The 21,249-nt window shown below is 48.2% G+C and overlaps 1 protein-coding gene across 1 annotated transcript in view; it reads right to left on the bottom strand.

The window, feature by feature from the left end:
* The window catches only part of CDCP1 (CUB domain containing protein 1), a 57,839-nt gene extending 37,433 nt beyond the window's left edge, over positions 1-20,406 (bottom strand). The window contains exon 1 of the mRNA XM_077859197.1: positions 20,248-20,406. Coding sequence (XP_077715323.1) covers positions 20,248-20,329 — 82 coding nt within the window. The 5' untranslated portion in view covers positions 20,330-20,406. The remainder of the gene's footprint in view (positions 1-20,247) is intronic.
* Between the last annotated feature and the right edge of the window lie 843 nt (positions 20,407-21,249).

Raw genomic sequence — 21,249 nt, 5'->3', positions numbered from 1 at the left:
GTGAGGCAGGTGAGGCACCTTGGGGCAAGCTTGAAGGAAGCCTTCCCTCGCAGGGTTGTGCAAGTGTGGAGGCCTCCCTAGCTTTTCCACGCCTTCCTTGCCCTGGCTCGGCCCTATTCACTGCTTATCGAACCTTTTCTATGTATGTTGACTTGTGGGATCCAGTAACCCTTTGTGGCTCAGAGATATGACCTTGCTTCCCCATGTCTGATGAACAAAGGAGGCAGCTGGGACACTCTGCTTGACCCCAGCACCCCTGTGCTGGCTGCTCGCCCGGAAGGCCCCCCTGAGCTGCCCTCTGGGAAGCTGCCAAGGTTGGTCGAAGTGCCGCTGTCCTTAGGAAGTTCATGGAGTTGCTGATTGACACCAGGGGCTAGGCATCACCAACAACATAACCCATTTAAGGGGGTCTGCTGTGGGGAGGGGGTATTGGACTGTCACACCACCAAATTCAGAATCTTACTAATCCCATGGACCTGGGGCAGTAAGGCCAGCAGACAGAGGAGGGACATCTGGTTTAGACACCCCAAGTCCTCCTGGCATCTGCTTGGCCAGGTCTATTTACATCCTGGTCAGCTGAAGGGAAAGTCTTAGCAATGGTAGGAAGTCGCCTGTCTGCCCACCCGTAAAGAATTAACCGTTCACAGTTACATAAAACAGAACACAATGGAAGTTGCTGTTTCTGGAACTAACCAGTCTCTCTTGGATGAGAAGCCTCTGGACTCTAGGCACCAGGCATGCCTACATAATAATTATGATGAACACCCAATGAGTGATGAGTACGTGCAGTCTCTGCTCATATTCGGTAAAAGTATTTATAAATCCCCACCACCCCCACAGAGTGGTTCTAATATTAATGCCCATTTTACAAACAAAGAAGTTGAGGCTCTGAGAGCTTAAGTAATCTGCTCAGGGGTATATGATTAGTAAGAGGCGAGGCCGGGTTCTGTGTCCAAGCGGTATGACACTGGAGCCCAGAAGGACACCCAGCGTGAGAGATGACCACTCTGCGGAGCTGGCTCTGCCCAAGGACTTCCACTCTCAGCCAGGGACTTTGTGAGAATGGTTTGTTCTCACCGCCAATCAGTCAGGATGGAATAAAACATGCTCTGGCTGCTGGGTCTCCAGGGGATCTCCGGGATTATCAAAAGGGAAAGATGTTAGTTTAAAATGGCCAAATAGCCACCCTGCATTAGCAGAAATCATTCATCATGTCAAAGTAATTTGCAACTCTAGTCTGAATTTAAACGTAAGATTTAAAGCTCCCTGGAGCTCAAAATGTTTGGGATGTGGTTCTCTTTTTGTGCATCTTCTTGGACAGGTCTCAGCGCAAGGACACAAGGAAAGGAAATTGGCATGTTTAGGTGCTAACGGTTTCGCAGCTCTGTGGGGTCTGCCTAGGGGTTGTGGGATGGGAGGCATGTGGCCAAGCTGGTGGCAAAGAAAGAGCAGCCACATTTCTGGTAGAAAGAACTGGGTATAAAGAGCTAATGCCAGGTCTCGGTGGAAAAGCATCCTGCAGAAGTCTGGACCCATTGGGCGCACTTCTTGAGGCCACTGTCAGATTCAGCAGGCAAATTCAGACTCAATAGGCAAATTCAGGAGAATTCCCCAAGTCCCCATCTACTGAATTTCCTTCTTGTTTAGTTGGAGTGGATGAATCTCAACCCAGGCCTCCAGTTTGGCTTGGCAGGGAATATATGCTCCTGGATAGAGACCCTCACCCATTCTTCATTGGTTTGGAAATCAAGCAAGCCCTGATAAGGCACACCAACACCTCCCACCACTACTTAGTCTCCCTTTCCACTCCAGCAGCCTCACTCCCCAGACTGGCTGGGACAAAGCTGCCTGCTGAGGCAGCAAGACAAAGGGATATGGAATGATGGCTGCCCACAAGGCACCCCACAAAGATGCTGGGGCAAGTGTGGTGGTAGGGGTTGGGCTGGGGGAATGCTTCAGGCTACTATTGGAAGTCCAGAGGAGGGGGTGGGTAACAGGACAGGTGACCATTTTCCAGCTCCAAACAGCATGGGTACCTCCCAACTGAGGATGCTGGGCCATGGTGGCCACAAGAACTCACTGACCATGGCCCCATTAGAGCTTACAGGTTCTCCAAAGGTAAGGGTCTCACTTTAAGCTCATGTACTAAACACTGCAGTGAACAGCTAACCTACCTGCAAGGGCTGGACATTGACCACAGTTATAAATAAAAGGCCTGGGGGTGAATAAGCACCACCTCCCACCAGGGAAAGGGTAGGACTGTGACATAGGACCTCATTGGGGAGGTCAGGGCAGGGAAGACGGCAAGCACAGCAACAGTAGAAGGGCCACAGACAATTGGTGTTGCAGTTTTGATGAAGGCTGATTTCTGGCCACATGACCCAAGGTAATGATGAGCTGCTGTCCAGGCCAGGTGCCTTCCTGAGTCACATCTGGGGATTTCAGGGTTCCAAGGATGTTACATTCCCACCCCCTCAGTGAAAGAGACCCACAGGTATCTTTAAAATAGTTTACCATTTCCATGGCTCTTAGAGTAATTCCAAAGGACAAGATAAACTAAAGTTCAAAGAGCAATGTGAAAAGCAATTTGTGTGTAACCCGAGTCAATCCAACTTGCTGAAATAGTTGATCAAAACAGAGGACGGTTATGTCTACCCATTCACTTCCTACTCTTAATTCCCAAACTCTTTAAGACAAAAATTTATACACACAGATGCAAGTTGTTCATTTTTTAAAAAAGATCTTATTTATTTATTCATAAGAGACACACACAGAGAGAGAGTCAGAGACACAGTCAGAGGGAGAAGCAGGCTCCATGCAGGGAGCCTGACGTGGGACTTGATCCCGGGACTCCAGGATCACGCCCTGGGCTGAAGGCAGCGCTAAACCGCTGAGCCACCCAGGCTTCCCAGTTGTTCATTTTCTAAAGTAACCGAATGATCCTCTGAAGAGGACAAGAGCAATCAACTGTCTGCAGGGCTTGTGATTTGAATTATTTTTCCAAAATGGTGATGGGTGTGCATATCCAAACCCTTCTGCTGTATTCTTCCCTTTTATGATCAAAGACACACCCCATTTTAGAGATGCATGTTAGAGACCCCAACTAGGCTGTGGACTATCCTCCGCACCACGGTCTGGAGCAAATGAATCCATCTACATATAAATCTCTCTGGGACTGTGGCCAACCCCAAACACGGGCTTTCACATTTAATTCCAGATTGAAGCAAATTGCACTGGGTGAAGGAATAATTTCAAAGAGGGCTACAGAGGGAGAAAAAGTTGCATCATAACAGACTTCGAACATGGGAATCGCAGAATTAAACAACAAACATAACTCAGCTTATGACCACTATGAATAATTCATGATATGCTAACATGCCATAAGGCCAGTTTAAATCACATTTACATTTTATGAAATGTTAAAAAGATTCATTTTGTTAGACCCTGAAGTGTGAGTTACCATGACTGTGAAAGTCACTAAAGATCCCATGGATGGATGGGGAAGAATCAAAGAAGCAAGTTGAAGAACCCATCTGTATGCATGCTCATGGACAAACACAGGACAGCGGACCCAGAGTTCCCCTTGCCCAACTGCCAAATGCTTAGCAGTTGCTGGATCTCTAATTTCCTTAGTGTTCCAGCCCTAAAGTACTTTGTTCCCATGGCCCTGCCTTGCCAATGGAGATTAGTTGTCCAGGTTCTTCTGATACAAAGTCAGCAGAGAGTTGGGCAGCCCGGGTGGCTCAGAGGTTTAGTGCCACCTTCAGCCCAGGGCCTGATCCTGGAGACCCGGGATCAAGTCCTGTGTCGGGCTCCCTGCATGGAGCCTGCTTCTCCCTCTACCTGTGTCTCTGCCTTTCTCTCTCTGTGTGGGTCTCTCATGAATAAATAAATAAAATCTTTAAAACAAACAAAAACAAACAAACAAAAAGTTAGCAGAGATGACTGCACAAGAATCCATACACAAAAGACTACATGTGGTAGGAATCCATTTGTATCAAGTTCGGAAGAAAAACCAACCTGTACTTACATAAGTCAGAACAGTGATCCTCTGGGAGACAGGTATTAACAAGGAAGGAAAAACTCTGGGGTACTGGAAGTATACACACACACACACACACACACACACACAAATATGTATGCATGTATATACATATGGAAAATGTATCAAGCTGTACACTTTTTATGTATTTTTTATGCCTCAAAAAAAGTTTTTAATCTCCCACCCCCAAAAGGCTATTTGAAACCTGCCCTGATGAGAGACTCAAACCCTCTACCCCGGCCTCCTTCTGTCCTCCTGGGCATGCACCAAACCTCTTCTGAGTCCCTCTTTGTGCTTGCAGAGTGCTGAGTACCAGCTCTTGTCCACAAACAATTCAAAATCTCTGCCCTCCAGGTCTTAGGCTCTTGCAGAGTTTCACACTTCTGGCTACAACAAACTGTTTTTTTTTTTTTTTTTTTAGATTTTTATTTATTTATTCCTGAGAGACACAAATAGAAACAGAGACATAGAGGGAGAAGCAGGCTTCATGCAGGGGGCCTGATGTGGGACTCAATCCCAGGACTCCAGGATCATGCCCTGGGCTGAAGGCAGACGCTAAACCACCGAGCCACCCAGGCACCCCAACAAACTGTTGTTTATTCAACTCCGAAGAAGGAGGATGAAAACCTGTTGGGCTCTGATTGAAGCCTGAGTAGTGGTCTGAACCTGGTGTGCAATGAGTTAGGCTTGTGCATCCATGTGGGAGGGACGCTGTGGGGTGTGCCAAGACTTCCTTTGAGGGTAGGGTTGGAAGCAGATGTGCTGGTAGGTACATGTTACAAAGCAAGGCTTGGGACCATAGGGGTGCTTCACTTAATTGTGGTAAAAAATAAAAAAGGGAAGAGAGTACTCATCCTTCCACTACCCACAAATAAACCCCACATACATTCTTCTTTTTTTCTCCTCCTCCTCTTCTTCTTTTTCTTTTTCTTCTTCTTCTTCTTCTTCTTCTTCTTCTTCTTCTTCTTCTTCTTCTATTTATTTATTTAAGAGAGAGAGTATGCAGGGAGGGCAGAGGGAGAGAAGAAGACTCTGCTAAGTGCAGAGCCTGATATAAGGCTCAAACTCACAATCCTGAGATCATGACCTGAGCCAAAATCAAGAGTCAGATGCTCAACCAATTGAAGCACTCAGGTGCTCTGGAGCTTTCCCTTCTGAGCTGAGTTACCATTATGGTGCTTGTCAAGTGGACTGCTTGTCTGGAAGTGTACATCAATGAGGATGTCCAAACACATTGTATTTACTGTAAAACTTTAGTGTCCAGATGCTGGAAGGTGACAGGGAGACAGGTGAGTGGGTCAGAGGGAAGGTGATGATGTGGTCAAGAGAGCTAATGCCTGGTCATCTCACCTGGCCCAGTGGGCAGAGCAAGAGTAAGAAGAGTATCCTCTGATGAAACCCAGAAACCAAGGAGAGAGCCAGCGGGAAGCCTGGCCCTAACACCCCAAGAGTCCAGAAATGTTAGGCTGTGTAGGGGCTGGCCAAAGCTAAGGGCTGGTGGAGGGTGGCCTCTGGGAATGATGGCAATAACTTACCACCTTCATGTGTTCAATATTTGCCACGTACTGGGTACTTTCTCTATATATCCTTTTGGTAAACTGTTCACATTCACAGCTGGGAAGATGCATTGCTGAGATTCAAACCCAGGACTGCCTGACTCCAAAGCCCAGGCATGCCTGTTACTCCAAGATATCACACTCAAGGTCACAGGCTGCTGGGTAGGTTTGGGGTAAACCAAGCATTTGCCCCAACCCCGTCCAGGGAGGGGTCTGCTTCAGTTATAGCACTCAGCACCACCAACACAGAGAGAAGTGTCATGTTTGCTTTTCCAACACCCACTCTGAATATCAACACTACCCTTTGCCCTGGTGTCCAGGCCCCTGTGACACAGGCTGTGTTCTATAGGTAGGCAGGAGCCTAGTCATCCAAAACAAGCCTGTTTGCCCCGTTTGAGCCCCTTTCTTGGCCTGTCATTTTGCCCCTCAGAGCCCTGATCCCAATTCTCCTCATGAATGACAAGTCCTAGGCAAAGAATGATGTCCACTCACCCTGCCGTCTCTGACATCTTACCACCTCCTTCCCTACCTTTATTCCTGATACTCTGGCAGGGATCTACTCTGTGTTTATCACAGTCTGGAGGGTGACCACCAGCTGACTCACCCCTCACTCCAACCTTGCTGCAACCAGAAGGACAGACAGCAGCATGTGCAGCCAGGGGATGTCAGCTGTCACCAAGTGGCAGCTGAGAGGGGGGGTGAAATGGATTTTTGGGGGGCCTTAGGTCTACCAGTTTCTTGACTGCAAAAGCCCAAACTCTTGGTTATTCATGGGGATATAACTAGAGAGAGTGCATGTATCACCACTGCAGAAGCCAGGGCAGCCTACAGGGAATACAACCTTCTGTTTGAATCTCTCATTTTAGTGATTAGGGATCAGTGCCTCTTGCTGTTATTGATGTTTCCAGCATTCTTAAAGGGTAAGGGGGTGTCAACACAAGTCTCTGGATGAGGCTATCTCAAATGACCACAGGCCAGGTCAATAAAGTGATTTCTTTGGCACACCAGGTGGCCCAGGGTAAAATAGCTCAGCGAAGGAAGGCTGCACATTCCCGGAAATCTTTGGGGCCAGACAGGCATATGCTTTCCTCACCTTGGGGCTAGGACAGCTTCCAAGAAGTGTTATGTCAATGAGGAGGGCCATTATAGGATACATTACATCATTACATCAGAAGGTGGTGATTATAGGAGGTGTCAACAAGATTATGGAAGATGTCTCATCACTGAGGAGGACCACTATAAGAGAACGGTGGTTGTTACGGAAAAGTGTTATGTCCACAAGGAGGTATGTTACAGAAGATATTGACATGGCAGGTCTTAAACCAATAAGAATGGATATTATAGGGGTTCAACCATCATGGAAAAAGTTACATCAACAAGGCTAGGTGTATTGACACCTGGACAGTGCCAGTATTGGGACTAGCCAGTGATCTTAAGGTTATCATGCTAAACATTCAGGGAGATAAAAAAACAGCATTGAGGGATCAAGAATACCAAGATGAGGGTTTTGAGGAGCCTGGCCCCAAAACACATTGTGTTGGCAGGTGGAAGAAAAAAGCAGATGGTTATTCCTGAAAGGGAGAGAAGACACTGTGGTTCTGAGCACTTTGCATTTCATGAGCCACATTCCTTCCGTACAACAGGAGTTGATCCTACTGTTAAGTGTTATTATCAGGAAGTAAGAGGAGGATGGGAACAAAACCAGCTAGAAATTCCCAGAGCAACAGGGCATTTAATCCTCATTCAACTACATTTTGTTTTGCTCCTAGAGCTGGTTCCAGTTATAAATCATACATTGAAGGATCATGATTTTTTTTTTAAAGTTTTAAAATTCCAGTTAGTTAACGCATAGTGTAATATTAGTTGCAGGTATACAATATAGTGGTTTAACACTTCCATACAATACTGGGTGCTCATCGAGACAAATGCGCTCCTTAATCCCCTTCACCTACTTCACTCATTCCCCCCCCCCCACCTCCCCTTCCCTCTGGTAACCATCAGTTTATTCTCTATAGTAGAGTCTCTTTCTTGGTGTGTCTCTCTCTTTTTTTCTTTCCCCTTTGCTTGTTTGTTTTGTTTTTTAAATTCCACATATGAGTGAAATCATACGGTATTTGTCTTTCCCTGGCTGACTTATTTCACTTAACATGGTATTCTCTAGCTCCATCAATGTTTTGTAAATGGCAAGATTTCACTCTTTTTTATGACTGAGTAATATTCCATTGTGTGTGTGGTATCTATAGATATCTATATCTCTACCATATCTTCTTTACCTATTTATCAATTGATGGATACTTGAGCTGCTTCCATAATTTAGCTGTTGTAGATACTACTGCTGTAAACATCAGGGTGCTTGTATCTCTTTGAATTAGCGCTTTTGTATTGTTTGGGTGAATACCTAGTAGTATGATTGCTGGATCCTAGGGTAGTTCTATTTTTAGCTTTTTGAGGGACTTCCATACTGTTTTCCAGAGTGGCTGCACCAGTTTGCATTCCCACCAACGGTGCAAGAGGGTTCCCCTTTCTCTGCATCCTCGCCAACACCTGTCGTTTCTCGTGGTTTTGATTTAAGTCATTCTGATAGGTGTAAGGTGGTATTTCACTGTAGTTTTGATTTGCCTTTCCCTGATGACGAGTGATATTGAGCATCTTTTCATGTGTCTGTTGGCCATCTGGATGTTGAAGGATCACCTTTAATTACATTTTTCCAGATAATGGATCAGTTAGCAAGTTGTCTTGCTAACTGGTGGGAAGGTTGCTCTGGAAATGTCAAAACAACACTGTGGGATTGTTAATGAATGACAGAGCCAACCTCACGGTTTGTTGTGATGTCCCACAGACCTCAGACACCAGAACACCTTGTCTTCCTCCTTCTCTTTTCCTGCCTATGAGAGCTAGTCTCCATCCCCAAACTTCACTGCAGTTTTTATACATATATCTTTCAAGTGTACTTATCACATTGGACAGTGTCTCAAACTCAGCTTTTGGGCCGCAGGCAGAGTAAATGAGGAAAAGCCAACATGGAGTATTTGCGGAATCAGAGGGTGCATGCTCTACTAAATACTTTGTGATTCAGCTTTATTTCAAAACACATCAAGCCGAGACCTCTTATTTGCAGCCCCCAGTTTACATGTTTGAATCCCTTTTAGATGGTGAGTCCCTGCAGAGCAAGGGACTCAAGTTTCCTACCTCTGTATATCTACCATCTAGCACAGGGGCCCTGCAAGGTCTGTGGAATGGTTGGGACTTATTACTAAATGGCTTAAGGCTGGACAAGATTTTTCAAAGACTTCCTAGGCAAAAATCAAATTCTCTAGGCCTGCTCAGTACTAGACTCTAAGAGTGCATTGGGGGAGAAATGCAGCAATTTGCTCTTCAAGAAAAGTTGCTCCAAGTGGAGAAGGTGGCTTTCGTCATTAGTTCCCTAATTCCTAGTGACAGGAATTTTTACTGTCCTTTACTGCAATCTTTCTACACAACCAAATTCTTGCAGGAAGCAACTGTAGGCTTCATGCAGACAGTATCTATATTCACAAGATCTGTTTTTTTTTAATCTTTTTTTTAATTTAAGATTTTTATTTATTTATTCATGAGAGATAGAGAGAAAGAGAGAGAGAGAGAGAGAGGCAGAGACACAGGCAGAGGGAGAAGCAGGCTCCATGCAGGGAGCCTGACGTGGGACTCGATCCCAGGTCTCTAGGATCACGCCCTGGACTGAAGGCAGCGCTAAACCGCTGAGCCACCCGGACTGCCCACAAGATCTGTTTTTTAACAAAACTATTGATCGCTGATGCATACCTGGCTTTGCATTTTTTTAAATTTAGAATTATTATTATTTTTAAAAGATTTTATTTATTTATTTGACAGAGAAAGAGCGCACAAGCAGGGGGAGTGGCAGGCAGAGGAAGAGAGAGAAGCAGATTCCCCACTGAGCAGGGAGCCCAATATGGGGCTGGATCCCAGGACCCTGAGACCATGACCTGAGCCAAAGGCAGATGCTTAGCCGGCTGAACCACCCAAGTGCCCTAAAATTATTTTTAAAGAAAACTTTGGTGATAGAAGGCTAAAGGCCAATCAATGGTTGCCTGGAAATTGACTGCAGAGGGGTCTGGAGGAACTTTGCAGGGTGGTAGGGATGTTATCCTGCATTTGACAGGACTCATGGAATAGTGCCATTGTGATTGGTGAATCTTCTGCCGTGTATTTTAGAGCTTAATTTTATAGCTTTATTTTATATCTTAATAAGGCTGAAAGATATCTTTTACATTTATATAAATAATACATGAAGCACAAAGAAAAAACGAGTCTTTTGATCAGTAAAAAAGCCTTACTTTTATCTTGAATCTACAGGCGCAACCACTGATACCAGCTTCTTGTGTGTCCTTACACAGGGAATCTGTGAATATGTAAGATATATCTATATGCCACCCTGATTATATTTCATTTCATTTTCTTTTGCCAAAGGCAACATGCTATACTCACTGTTCTGAATCTTACGTTTTTTTTGTCCATAATATATCTTGATGTCACTCCACATCAGTATATTAAAAACTACCCAATTGCCTTAAATGGCTACATAGCATTCTACTGTTGCGATGTACCATGATCTATTTAACCAGGCTTCTAACGATGGACATTTGGGTTTTTCCCAGTCTCTAGCTACCAGGACAAGGAGCTTATCTAGATGCTTACCTAGAGTTTCAAGGTGCCAGTGACACATACCTTCCCTGGGTCCCAGGGTCCTGGCTTGAACTTGGATTATATTCCCCACACAGGCACAGACCAGGGAGGCTGGAAGATGTTGATGCAAGTGTTCAGTGATGGTCTGTAAGACGACCCAAGCACTGTTTACAATTTGAAAACGTCTTCCATGTTCTGACAAGTTGAGAACTTGCTCCTGATAGATTTAGCCCAAGGCTGAAGTGCCTGATAAGATTGTCAGCAACTTCTAGGCTGGTTGGGTAATTCTTCATCTCTGGGAGGGGATTAAAGGCAGGGGTCCAGCTCTGCTTCCACAGCTTGGCAGGTCTCGGGGTATGACACCTGCTCACAAGAATAGCTATAATCCTCAGAAGCCTACTGGGGTGTTCTCATTCATTCCTCAGAGTAATTGAGCATGGCATTAAAGTTATATAAAACTGGTCTGGTCAGTTCCTTGGCTAACAAGAAATACACATATAATGTGTGTATGTGTGTGTAGGTGCTCACTTGCAATTTTTAAAAACTTGTTCTAGTGTCACTGACAATGACTTCTTTCAATTTTAAATCCAGCAGCTTCACTGCTAGGCACTTCCCATGAGATGCCCTCACACATGCCCAAAGTCAACTGTGCTGGGATAGAAACCCAAGCACAGCATGTGGTAGCAGAGGCCTGAGAACTACCTAAATGTCTCTCACGAGTGACCTGGTTACAGAGGCTATGGCTTGGTAGCTACATCCAGACTGTCTGCTCTTAAAAATCTCCAAGTTCTTCTTGGGCTCAAGTCAAATAATCAAATAATCAAAGAAATAGCAATTCTCATTAGCTGAGGAATCTGTTCCAGTCCAGACCCGGTGCTAAGTGATTTACAGACATGATTTCATTCTAACCTCCAGCTACCCACGAGGTGCTGCTGGGTCCCTGTTTGGAACTGAGGACATTGAGTCTTAAGGAGGCTAAGTAACTAGCCCAAGCCACCTAGTTAGGAGGTGGGGGAGTCAGGATTTGAACCAAGCTTTGCCCTATCCCAATGCTTGTCTGAATGAGATTGCTTCTGAGAAGCCAGCAGGTAACTGTGATCCCATTAAGACCTCTGGCTCAAATCCTTCCATTTCTCTGCTCCCCTCTCCCTCTGCCAGTTTCCTGGGCCCTTGGGGATGCATGGTCTGAGGACGTGAGAAATGCAGAGGTGAGCAAGAACCCAGAAGCCAATGGTGACTGAGCAGTGCTGGGCTTATGACTTGGAGATGCTTCAAGGCCAGCTCCAGTCAGACTTGTCACATGGCGCTCAGCAGTGAGGACAGCCCATCACTACTGCTGAATCCTCCTGACGACCGTGTTCGCAGCTGTCGGAGGCCTCCAGCAAAGCAGAGGCTTCCAGCAGGAGCAGCACATATAAGAGTGCCTCCCACTGCACTGCTGGCTCTTGGCCTCACCTCCATGGTGCTGTACCACTCCACACAAGAGCCAGGTGTCTATCTCGGTCCAGGAGATGCCACGAGCTCTTCCCATCAGGGCCTTTATCTCTGCATCCCTCATGATGTCTCTGGACCTCTCACCAAACATTTGCAAATGGTTTTCAGGTTCAACGCTGTTTTTAGCCAAACATTTCTGTTTGAAATAGCCTGATGTTCCTTCCACCAGATCAGCAGCAGAAGATAAGGTATCTGTTTGGATGAACAGCATGTGCCTGGACAGACACTATCCCAGGCCAGCTCCCAGCTGGACCACACATTATTGAGTGCTACAGAAGGCTCCTTGTGGCTTCAAGCACTGTGTGGTATCGTGCATGGCCACGTGGCAGACCCGACACCCAAAACAACAGCTTAACTTATGCTCCATGTGATTTTTGGGACTCATAAAATTTGATGAAACTCATTTCTGGAGACTATGTTCTATCATCCCAGACACAGGCAGCAGATTGGTACTTCGCATATTTTTGTAGAAATGGCATATTTCACCCAGAATCCTCTGGTCTTCTGTCACGGAGGGTCAGAAGTATCTGCACTTCACTTAAAACTTAAAGAAAGCTACATCGTCTGTGTTTATGGAAGGGTTTTATTTTATTCTTTCAAGATATTTCCAAATTTATTACTTAAAGATGCTCCTCCTGTGAAGTGGGGCATGTAATGGCTTTGGAGTCATAGTGCTGAGTGGTGTTTGCACTGGATGGCTGATGCAAGAGGACAGCCCCTCCCGGGCAAAGTCAGGCCAGTAAGGCCATCAGAGGTGCCCCGGTCCTGGGCTCCTCTGCTCAGGAGAGATTCGAGAAGGGCAGATTACTTTTTGTAAGTCTAGCAGTTGAAGAAAGAACTTTTAATTTCATACAAGTTTGTGAAGCGCATCTCTGTAAGGCAAATTCTGATTTTCTATTGTGTTCTCTCACAGATTCCAGGATCACTATTTAGAGAAAACCAAAGCAAACCAAACCACCCAGTTAGGATGCTGTGGGGGCAATATGGCTAAAATGGGGAGAACATACAGGACAATACAAAGTCCTTGTCACAATCATTACTGCCACCAGCAAACCGTCCACAGAGGGGGACTGTGCTGAGCCACCACGAGAGGCCAGGCACTTCATGGTGGGACTTCTTTCCTTCCAGTCTCTTTTCCTGAGCTCACATAAGATGGACAGAAAGATAGTAAGATGACATGAGTCATGTTTGCGTGCACATGCACACACACAAACACACACGCACACAACTTTACTCCCTGCTTCCTTCACTGCATCACAAGCAAGTCCTCATCATTTTCTGGTGATTCCCTGGCAAGTTTCCAGGAGGGAGTTTGCATTCGGTGGATCCACTGCCAACCCCACCCACTGCTTCCTGAGCACAGGTTTCAGGGGACCAGCAGAGACTTAGCACATGCTCTATGCAGTGAAGGCCCCAGGTCCTGGTGAGAGGCCGAGGACCTGGATCACTAGGGAGGTCTCCTCTACCCTCTGCAGGAACACAGAGAGCTATGGTTCTCTCTGTCAATCCACATTCTCTTGTTTTCTACTCTCCAGGACCGAGCCTCCCTCTTCCTCCCCTTCTGTGTGATCTGCCTTGGATCTGGAGCCAGAAGACCCAAGGTTTAGAACTTCTGGCCCTTGGGACACCTGGGTGTCTCAGGGGTTGAGCATCTGCCTTTGGCTCAGGGCCTGATCCCAGAGTCCCAGGATCGAGTCCCACATCGGGCTCCCTCCATGGAGCCTGCTTCTCCCTCTGCCTATGTCTCTGCCTCTCTGTGTGTGTCTCTCATGGATAAATAAACAAAATCTTAAAAAAAAAAAACTACTTCCGGCCCTCAGCTCCTTCCAACAATGTGACCCAAAGAAGTCATCTAACTTCTGGAGCTTGTTGCCTCCTAAAAAGACTCGCTTGAGAGTTGACTTGGAGTACCCGTCTATTCATTCCACACATAATTTATTAAATGCCAGCCATGTGCCAGTCAGTTCCACCCGCTAAACTCATGGGGGTTGGATATGAACCGGTCTGATCTGTTCCTCCAACTCAGGGATCTCCAGGAGTCCACAGATCAGCTTTGGTTTAAATCAGATCATACAACATTAGGGCTGGTGCTTCCTCTTCATGGTCCAAATCCCTACATTAAAGATTGGAAAACCGGGACCTAGAGAGACGAGGCAACTTTTTCATGTCTGAAAGCTCACCGTTAACAAGACTTGAGGTCACCACCATGCGCCCCTGACTCTTAAGTCTGGTACTCTTCCTACCCTGCCCACTGACTTGCCAATTGGACAAGGCTAACTTCTTCCAGGGTCACATCTGGACTACATTTCTGTCTCCTTTCCAGGGGGATGGGGCCATGCCACTGAGTTCTAGCCAAGAGAAAGGCAGCACAAAGGATGTGAAACAACCCCCACGCTCAGGCCATAAAACCCTCCCACGTGAGCCACTTTGCAGTCCTCTGTCTTCCATCAGTTTGATGTGGATGAGCCAGAAGGTGAAGGAGTCTGGGTTCTCATCACTGCTTGGAGAAGATCCCCTGTTTGGGATCTTAGATGAGCAATAAATACACACCTGATGTGGTCAAGGCATTACCCATGTTTGGGTTTTTGTGTTACAGCAGCTTAGAGTGGGTTATACCTTAACCATGAGACTCACCTATGAAAAAGTCAGTAAAAAACAAATCACTCTTCAGTGTCAACATGAGGTGCTCTCAAGCTACCACTATCTGCAGGACTCCTGGCAGGCTGAGTGCTTAGGGGAAAGTAGATACTTAGAAGGAAGTTAAAAACGTTTCTCTCCCCTAAAACTTATGGTTAGTTTGAACTGGAAAGACTAAAGGAAGGAGTAAACCCCAGCGTGGGGAGGTACCGAGTCTGCACTCTGGAACAAGTCTGCCCAGATTCACAGATCCGAGCCACCACTCATTAGCTGTGACCCTGGGCAGGTTATCTCACTTCTGTTACTCACTTCGCTCCATTTGTTCTTTGATACTTTCTATACAAATCCTTTGACCCAGTAATTCCCTCCTCCAGGAATTTCACTCACAGGTTAACTTGTCTATATGCCTAATGAAGTCAACTGCAAGTACGGTCACTGAAGCTCTGTTTATAAAAATAAAAGACCAGGGTGCCTGGCTGGCCCAGTGGGTTAAGCCTTTGGCTCAGGTCATGATCTCAGGGTTCTGGGATCAAGCCTCACGTTGGGCTCCACACTCAGTGGGGAGTCTGCTTTTCCCTCCCTCTGCTCACACGCGCTCTCTCTCTCTCTCTCTCAAATAAATAAGTAAAATCTTAAAAAAATTTTAAATAAATAAGAACAAAAGACTGGAAACAACCTACCAGTCAGGGGCTGGTGAAATATATCATGGTGCACCCATGACAAGGAATATTATGCAACCGGCAAAAAGAATGTGTTCTAATCTGGAGTGAGCACGGGATGGACAAAATCACAAAAGATGAACAAAATCAAGCAGCATGTGAGACATATCCTATCTCATATACTATGGTTATGCTCCTGCTGTGTAAAGAAGGGAGGCACATACATTTGTAAGTGTGTACACGCATAGAATAGCTCAAGAACAATGCACAGGAAACCATGGCTGCCTCTGCGAGAAAGCCTGGGGTCGGTGGTGGACAGGGACGTACTTCTTCCCATGTGCCCTTTCCTACTCTTTGAATTTTTGTTACCATGTCCAGGTGTTTTCAAAGCACAGTCCTTAAATTCTTTGAATATTAAAAGCACATACACATCCCCAGAACAAATATGAACACAGCACTTGATAAGCGTTGCTTGTTTTGTTTTAAATGAAAAGACACGTCTGGAGCGCAGATGTGTAGTCCTCTGAGAGCACTAGCGAATGCTGCCTTCAGGAGCCCCACTGTGCAAAGGGGTTACGGCACACCAGTGACAGGAGCTGGGCTCTGCAGTCCGGCTACCTGGGCTGCCATCTCAGCACCACTACCTACCAGCTGGGTAACCCTGGGCAAGTTACTTGACCTCTCTGTGCTCAATACAGGGGTCTTCATGGGGGTACTTGCTTGAGGATGGAGAGGTAAAACACTAGCAGGTTTACTCAAGAGCACCTCCTCAATTTACATTTTCTCAGGAGAAAGCAGAGGAGTTGTTATTACTCAAACCTTGTTTCCTCCATCATAGTTCTTTCTGGGTGTCTATAGAGGAAACATGAATATTTATAGATTCAAACACAACATTTTAAACAAAATGGAACTCAGAAGGTCTCAATCTACAATGCAAATACAATAGGTGGAGTGTCAGGATCTAGTGGAGATGCCCCGAGTGCCTGTGGGGTGGGGGTACAGCAAGCTCCTACACACAAAGCAGCTGTCTGCAAAGAACCATATACACGGTTTGGCAATCCGGAAGTGATGTCTTATGTATTTCACACTGAATAAAATTGGGTGTTAATTATAGATGGGTGTCTTTCTGTGTTTCATTATGCTTTTGGACACTGTGTGTGTGTGTGGGGTTAGGTTGTCGTGCATTGGGTTGTTATTGTTTTTCCCATATGAAATAATGAAACATAGGGCATCAGTTAGTATTTTCATGCAGAATGCCTGGTTTTAAAGAATGAATTACTTACTGATGGTAAGCAAGCCATGCTGACATATAAAATATTCAGAAGAGTGGCTGGCACAGAGCAGATGCTCAATATGTGTTAGCTATGACAAGTAGTAGTTAGTGATTTTAAAAAATGATGTACTGAATACAAACCCAAGGCTAAAGGGAGATGAGGTAGCAAACTTGGCTCTCCTAGCCTGCTTGTCTAGAACGTTGCCAGCTGCCTGGGAGAAGGTGAAGGGCTAATTACAAGGCTGTCGGAAGTGGTTTGAAATAATTTGATTGTGGGATAATTTTTATAATTTAGAATGATAATTAGAGGGTATGAACTTTTCTTAATCACTCAGGTGGAGAGCCTTAGCCATGGGTCTCACACATCAGGGGTCCTGTCACCCCTACCGCCCCACCTACCTTGAGCTCAATCAGGAATCCTTCTGACCAGCAAACTCCATCCCCTCCCCGACCTAAACCCAAGTCAGAGTCCTAGGTAAGACTTGTGTTATAAGCCAGGGGATTCAGTTCTGGGTTTTTTTTTTTAAGATTTTATTTATTTATTTGAGAGAGAGAGAGAGAGAGAGAGAGTGCAGACAAGTGGGGGGAAGGGCAGAGGGAGAGAGAGAGAGGCAGACCCCCTGTTGAACAGGGCTTGATCCCAGGACCCTGAGATCATCATCTGAAATGAAAGGCAGACACTTAACCGACTGAGCCACCCAGGCACCCCTGGGTTTTTGTTTGTTTGGTTAGTTTTTGGCAAAACAACAACAACAACAACAACAAAAACCACTGCTGGACTATTAGTACCATCTAGCTGGGGTGCCCCTAAGATTCTTGAACATCTGCCAACACTGTCAGACCCTGCTTGCTGAACTAGAGGGAGGAAAAGGCTTCTTCCATAGATGTCACTGAAACAGTGAGGATAGCCTGCGAGTGTGGAAACCACACACTCGCACACGCGGGCTGGAACGTACACCAGGACCACAGGATGAGCTCACCACAGGGCCAAAGGGGAGGAGGTGTCCAACCTCCCTAACATTTTCTCTACTTTTCACGCCGGGAATTCCATTTCTAGAGTTTCAGTGGGACAGAATCATCGAGAAAGTGCAGAATAATATAGTAAACAAGAACCTGTTCTCAGATATATCAAAATGGGATTATCCAGCTTATACTATTTTATAACTTCGACAACACAAAGATGACACCATTTTATGTCAGTATATGAACTGTGCTACGTAATTTTTAATGTCTTATCAAACTTGATACAAGTAGTCCCCTATCGTCGGACATGTTCTGTCTTTTTAGCAGGAAAAGTGGAAAGCAACCTACATGTCCAATGATGGGGGACTAGTTAAAGCCACACGATGGATGGCCCCAGTTTTGGCTTTACACACACACACACACACACACACACAGATGATAAGATTGCACCAAAGTGACCAAGGTGCTTTGCTCACAGATTATTATTTTTTACTTTGGTTATACTTTTTACCAATTTTTCTACAATAAGTATATATTACTTGAAACATTGTAATTGCTGTTTTCAACTTCCTTCCCCTACCTTGAGAGCCTGGGAGAACCCCCAGAGGAGCACGCGTGGGGGCAGGGCAGGTCTTCGAGACAAAATGGCAGCATCTGAGGGGAGCCCGGAGGCCGATGGGCCAGCACCAGAGCACATCCCCACAGTCAGCAGAGCCGCGTCTGTGACCGTAAGTCACGGAGATCCGTGGGGGTGAGGGAGACTGCTCGGTCCTACCAGTTACACATTCCAGACAACAGCTGCCAGCTCCTCATTTGAATCTGAAGAATGATGAACACACACTCATCCAGGGTGAGTGAACACATGCCTTGACGTCTACTCACAGTTCTGACAAAAAACAATGGCGGCAAGAATGGGGTCGCTGGCCCAGACTCTGGTACCTCCGCAGTTCTCAAAAAGCCACCCCGGTTGAGGTTTTAACAAGGTTATGACTCCAGCTCAACCAGTTCTTCACTCGTGGAAGTGGGAGAGCAGCTGGTTACACCAAACCCACCCAAACACAGCACCCTGAGACACAGACACCCCTCTGCGGTTCAGCTCTGCAGGGACACCGAGTTCACTTTCACTCTGCTGAGTCTTTGCGTGGAAAGTTCAGAGATTTAAAAAACCAATCCACTGTGCGGGGCTCTCTGGCTTTCTCCACCTTTTCTGGACAGACTCCAGTGACTCCTCAAAGGCCCCGAACCCCTTAGGCCAGCTGCAGGACCTCAGGCAAGGCCCCTGCACCCCACAACAGCTCTAACCTCCAAGACGCAGCCCTCAGTTCGGCCCAGTGACCTGGCCACACAGAGCCAGGTCTGGGGACCACAGGAAGGATTTAAGAAAGTGAGCGGGTAGTTCCTAGGCCTCCCGGTGTTTACACCCAAACGTCAGGAACTTCCTGGAAGGAAGGGACTCTGCGGGAGCTTCCGGAGACCAAGATGGCAGCCTCTCCAGGCCACAGGGGAGCAGAGGAGGCGCATTCACAGAGGCCAGTTGGGGCCAGCCTGTCCTCTTTGTCATGAGTAATGCCTTAATTTACACCACATTCCTACCGGAGGAGTTCTGGTTGTCACAGACCATGCAAAACCTCTCAAACCATCCCGAGTTTCAGCACAGCTCCCAAGTGCGATTGGACACATGTATTTTTTCCTTCTCTCACACACAAGGCCACATGTTTTCACTAGCGAAATCACCTCTTTATTCTTAAACTGATTTTCGTCTCCAAAGGAAATCTGGAAAGTTAAGGCTGACGGGGAACGTGTATTACAGTAAACATGCATCCGTGCACCAGGTTTTAAATGAGGCCTTAAGACGTTCTATGGAATGTGCAGCAATGTCACCCCGATGCTGTCGGAGGCAGGAACCAGGAAGCCTTCCCGTGGGTGTATGATGGTGGCAGGTGCCAGAACGCCAAAGCTCAGCGCACCCGCTTGGTTGTTTTTTTTTTTTTTTCTTCTTCTTCTTTTTGTTCCTTAATTTAATTCACACTAACCTACCCGCCTGCCAACTACACCCCCTCCCCCCTTAGGTGCAGCAAAGAATAATCAAAGGCCATAATCGCTTCCTGGACAGCTCTTTAAAAATCACAACACCTGCGCTAGTGAGGCCTCAAGTCCTTACACGGAGACCCCAGGTTCTTTGTGGCTCCGATGCCCGCAGGACCCGCAGGGCACCTCCCCGCAACCGGGATAACTGGAAACGCACACTCTCCTCGGGAGCGCCCCCTCGCCGACCCCCTTCGGCGGGCAAAGTGCAGGCGCGACTCCGACTCCGACGCCGAGGCCGAGGCGGGGCGGGGCGCGGCGGGCCTGCGGCGCCCCCGAGGCACTAACGCCCGGCGGCCTTCCCCAGCCCCGCGCTTTCATTTTCAAATCAAAGTTCCCGAACTTCGGGGGAGCTGAGGACGGAGAGCGCGGGCCGGGGAAGCGGGGATCCGCCGGGCTACGGGGCGCCGAGTCACAGGTGTCTTGCACCTCCTCCCCGGCCCGGGCGACAGGACGGCTCGCTCCCCGCGCCTGCCCCCGCGCCCGCCCCCGCGCCCCCAGGTAAAGCCCCGGGCGCGCGGCAGGTCCCCGGGGCTCGGCGGGGCGCACGCACCCTATTTCCTCCTGCGCCGTCTGCGCGCGCGGCGCTCACCCCCCCCCCCCCCCCCCGCGCGCCGGGCTCCCCCGCCTCGGGGACACTCCCAGGTGCCGCGGCGCTCGGAACCAGGAGCGCACGGCCACCCCCCGACGCGGCGCGCCCCGGAGCCGGCGGTGCCGGGGACCCTGGCCGTCCAGTCAGGGCGTCCCGGCCGCGTCGCCGTCACCCGGACCCGGCATCCCTGGGCTCCGCGGGACCCCTCCTCCCCTCCTCGGGGGCCCGTCCCCGCTGCGCGCCACCCCGGGCCGCAGCGCACTCACCGGCTCGGCGCGGCAGGCGCCCGGCGCCCAGCAGCAGGACCCCCAGCAGCGCGAGCGCGACCCCGCACCTCTGGCCGCCCATGGCTCGGCGGCGCCTCGGCCTCGGCGGGAGATCGGCTCGGAGCGGCGGCCGCGGGCGCGCGGGCCTGGCACGGGCTGCGCTGCGCTCCGCCCCGGCTAGCTCACCTGCGCGCGGGCGGGCCGGCCTGGGCTCCGCCCTGCGCCCCGGAGCCAGAGCTGGCCCGGCCTGTCCCCTCCTCTGCCTCCTCCTCCCCTTCCCGCCGCAGCGCCCGCCCCTCCCTCCAGGGCGCGGGGACCTGTGGCCACTCTCCCGGGTAATTCCTCCCTCTCAAGGCCGAGCCTTCAAGTCTTTTAGTCTACAGGCGCGGAGGTCGCCCTTGGGGAAGCCGTCCGCTCTCCCCCTTCGCTGTCCGGCCCACAAGGAAGCCCTTGTGAGCCCTATTTTGCAAGGGAATCATACTTGTGGATCACCCAAGACCTGATTTCTTGTGGGCCTCCTACCGGATTTGGCTGCGGAACTGAGTCTGCAGCCTCAGGCACCTTACCTGGCGCGTCTCTAAGGCTCACAGCACCCCTGCCACATTACGAGGAGACACGCTGCCCAAGGCCAGTTAGGAATATACAGAGGCAGGGTTTGACAGAGCAGGAAGGGTTTTCCACAAACGAAGTTGCTTTGAAGAATGTAGGTGTTTGAAGAACGAACGAATGAGTGAATGAATGAATGCATGAGGCTGGAAAGGTCCAAGAGAAGAAATCTAAACACGTCCACAGGGCACCTTCCTTGAATTGCGTGTGGAGTAGTATGTGCGGTATGGGCACAGAGCCTCCAAGCCAGTCGTGGGGCTGTAAAAATCAACTGCCCTGGGTCCTTTGCCTCCTCCCAGCTGCCTGTGTGCTTCCTGTGTTTGGCTTCCGTGGTCTTGTGGGTTCTCCTTTCACCCTGTAGGCCACACACCAAGCCTAGCGGCAGGTGGCTGCAAG

The sequence above is a fragment of the Canis aureus genome, chromosome 19 (assembly GCF_053574225.1).
Source record: "Canis aureus isolate CA01 chromosome 19, VMU_Caureus_v.1.0, whole genome shotgun sequence".
Classification (NCBI taxonomy): Eukaryota; Metazoa; Chordata; class Mammalia; order Carnivora; family Canidae; genus Canis; species Canis aureus.
The sequence above is the reverse complement of the archived record's forward strand: the minus strand, read 5'-3'. Positions and strand labels throughout refer to the sequence as shown.